This window comes from Porcisia hertigi, chromosome 16 (assembly GCF_017918235.1).
Source record: "Porcisia hertigi strain C119 chromosome 16, whole genome shotgun sequence".
In the NCBI taxonomy this organism is placed as follows: domain Eukaryota; phylum Euglenozoa; class Kinetoplastea; order Trypanosomatida; family Trypanosomatidae; genus Porcisia; species Porcisia hertigi.
In genome coordinates this window covers 360,029-363,022 of record NC_090575.1, presented here as the reverse complement: position 1 = coordinate 363,022, position 2,994 = coordinate 360,029, and the positions used below count along the sequence as shown (strand labels likewise).

General features: G+C 53.4%; 1 protein-coding gene across 1 annotated transcript; it reads right to left on the bottom strand.

Moving 5' to 3' along the window:
* Window positions 1–923: 923 nt before the first annotated feature.
* Window positions 924–2,339, bottom strand: JKF63_05308 (uncharacterized protein; the record flags this gene model as incomplete). Its single annotated transcript, XM_067901275.1, has 1 exon — window positions 924–2,339. The coding sequence occupies one exon, from the start codon at window positions 2,337–2,339 to the stop codon at window positions 924–926; it is 1,416 nt and encodes a 471-aa protein (XP_067758277.1).
* Window positions 2,340–2,994: the final 655 nt, after the last annotated feature.

Here is a 2,994-nt window from a genome sequence, read left to right as displayed (position 1 = left end):
AACCACTTCAGGGACTGACAAGGACAAGGACCCTACGATGTAAGTCGAGTCAGAGCGCTTACCGTTACCTATGTTCGAGGATCAGGTTTCGATTGACCTTGTGTCATAGCGACCTGCGATAGAAACACGTGCATGCACTGTGCAGATAAAGAGCAATGAATCAAAATGACTCTAGAGCATCTCAGCAGAACCTCTCCATCTCGTCCTGTGAGCTACACAGCCACTGCAAAGAAGAAATCATGCGGCAGTCAGCAGTATCGAAGCTGGTGTGGGCACAGTTGGAAGCGGAGGCCGTGCCCAGATGACTGGGTCAGCATTACCATAACCTATGCCCCTCCCTACCGATCCTCAGTCCGGCGCAATGGACCTCTGCGAAAGGGTTCAGAGGAGGGGGGGGGGGGGAGGAGCACAACATCGATAAAGATCGACACCCCTCCCCCCTCCCCCCCCAACCGCAACCCTACTCGAATGAATCAATCTGTACGCATATACTCCTTTTTCTCATATTGCCCCGTCCTCAGTCAGCGTTCTCGTGGCACTCCTCCCCCCCCCCCCCTCGCTTGGCTGAACCAACTTGGACCGCTTCTGTGTTTGTCTTGTGTGTGTGTTGGGGGGGGGGGGGGGGGGGTATCGAAGGGAAACACTAAAAACACAAAAACTTCCCAAAAAATAAAAAAGCACACACACAACATACACAACGGTAGAAATATCGGCACATGTTCCCTATACACTAGTGTATATGTATACATATATATACACACACAACATGCAGGCGCAGACGCAGAACCAAACAAACGACCCCCCCCAAAAAAAAAAGGAGTGATGGATATATCGCCTGTAACTCCACGATGGGTTGCAGATTCTCACTCTGCAGTGCCGCTCGTCACCGGTCCATGCTCTCTTCTCGAACGATACCGGTCCAATCATGACAGCAGTTGACAAGCCTCCATCGTCTGCAGCAAAGAAGTCATGAGAGCATCTAGTGCGCCGGCTGTGGGGACGGGAGCCGTCTGTAAGTACGCATGACGGACCGCCGCCGCTGCAGTGGTGCGATGACTAGGTTCATAAAGGAGGCACTGACGCAGAAGGTCTACCCCCTCCGGCGTCACGCTAGAATCAAGTCCAGTGAACGACATGTACTCGGCGAACAGTGGACGGTCGAACCACAAATTTGCTGGCAGCTGGTACGTGTTGACTGAGCTACAAGCACCCTCTTCTCGTTGCTGAATAGCCTTCGAGCTATGATAAAAACGCTTGTATGCCATCTGAGTGAGAGGGTCTGGCGCACGGTTGCCGCCGTGGGCCTGCGAAGAGGTTAGCGGTTGCGGCTGCACGTAGACGCTGCTGCCTGAACGCAAGTCTGCACGCTCAGTCGCCGCCCGCGATGCACGCTCAAGTCTTTCCACCGTACCAGGGTAGGACAACATGGACGGCCACGTCTCCCGCGTCGGTGAGCCCAGAAGCCAGAACATGCGCAGCAGCTGATCGTCCTCGTTGCGGCCGCTGAAGAGCACCATGCTGGTCGCCATTTCAAAGAAAATAGCCCCCATAGACCATACATCCACTGGATAGGAGTACAGCGCGGAACCCATCAGCACATCAGGACTGCGGTACCACAGCGTCACCACCTCGTGGGAATATTTCTTCACCGGGATCTCCTCCACACGCGCGAGACCAAAGTCACCAATCTTCACTATGAGCTGGTTTGGCAAACGACCACCTGATGTCGCTGTAACAGTTTTCTCCCACAGCGAGGTGCTGTCCTCCTCACCAAACGGCTTTGAAGGCCCACTGCAGCCTTCCGTGACCAGCCCGTCTCCACCAACAGCAGCCGGGACGCCGTTTCGATTCGTTGGCTTCGAGTGACGATGGTGAAGGCATGGAGGGGTGGTTAACGCTGCGAAATCGGGCGCGCGCACGTTCACGAAAATGTTCTGCGGCTTCATGTCACGATGTACCACACTGCGACTATGCAGGTACTCCAGCCCAATAAATATTTGCTTCAGAATGGGTCGCATCTCCGTCTCGGCATCCAGCAAGCGCTTCGGGCGCGACTCCATGAATCGCCTCAGGTCGCAGTCGCACAACTCGAAAATCATTGTTATCTTTGGGGGCTCGAAGAGTACCTCGAAAAGGTCCACTACATTATCGTGCCGTAGCTCTTTTAGTAAGGAGATCTCCCGTATGGCGGCGCCGGGGATGCCATCGTCGTCGCTGGCCACCACCATGCGCTTGAACGCAACCACTTTTCCCGTTTGAATCTCCGTACCCTTGTAGACGCTGCCGTACGCGCCCTCGCCGAGCTTCACGACGTGCTTGTACCGTCCCGCGGTTGACATTTTCTCCTCAGCTGCACCAACAAAAAACGTCGAGAGCCTTTGTGTGCTACGAGCTTGTTCCCAGGAGTGCGACGCACACACACACACACAGACACACACAGACACACACACACCACCGCCCTCAAGTAGCAGCAAGGACAACACTCGAGAAAGAGAGAAAGAGAGCACGCGTGCAACGCAGGGGAAAAAAGCACAGAAAAATAAGAAAAGCGAATGGAGTACACGTCTGATAGGTAGAAGACGGTGTGTAATAGATGTCTGTGCGTGTATGCGGGAGATGCGACACCACAGTCCTTCCGTCCACACAAAGACGAACACAATGGACACCACAAGAAACAAAGAGAGGGAGGGGAGGGGAGGGGAGGGGAGGGGGGAATAAGTACTGCAATAGAAAGGGGGGAATAGTCAAAAAAAAACTGAGGGGGGTCTCGAAATGAGTTTCTCAGACCCACAGACACAATATATATATATATATAAACACTGGAAACGACCCCTAGACGACTACGGCAACACAGAGAAATCGGAAACCAAACAAAACGAAGGGGCAAAACAGGGAAAGAGGGGCCCCGGCGAGGAAATGAAAATGCAAAAAAATATATAAAAAGCGGGAAAAAAAAGAATGCAGGAGAAAGGGAGGAGCGACTGAGTTACACCC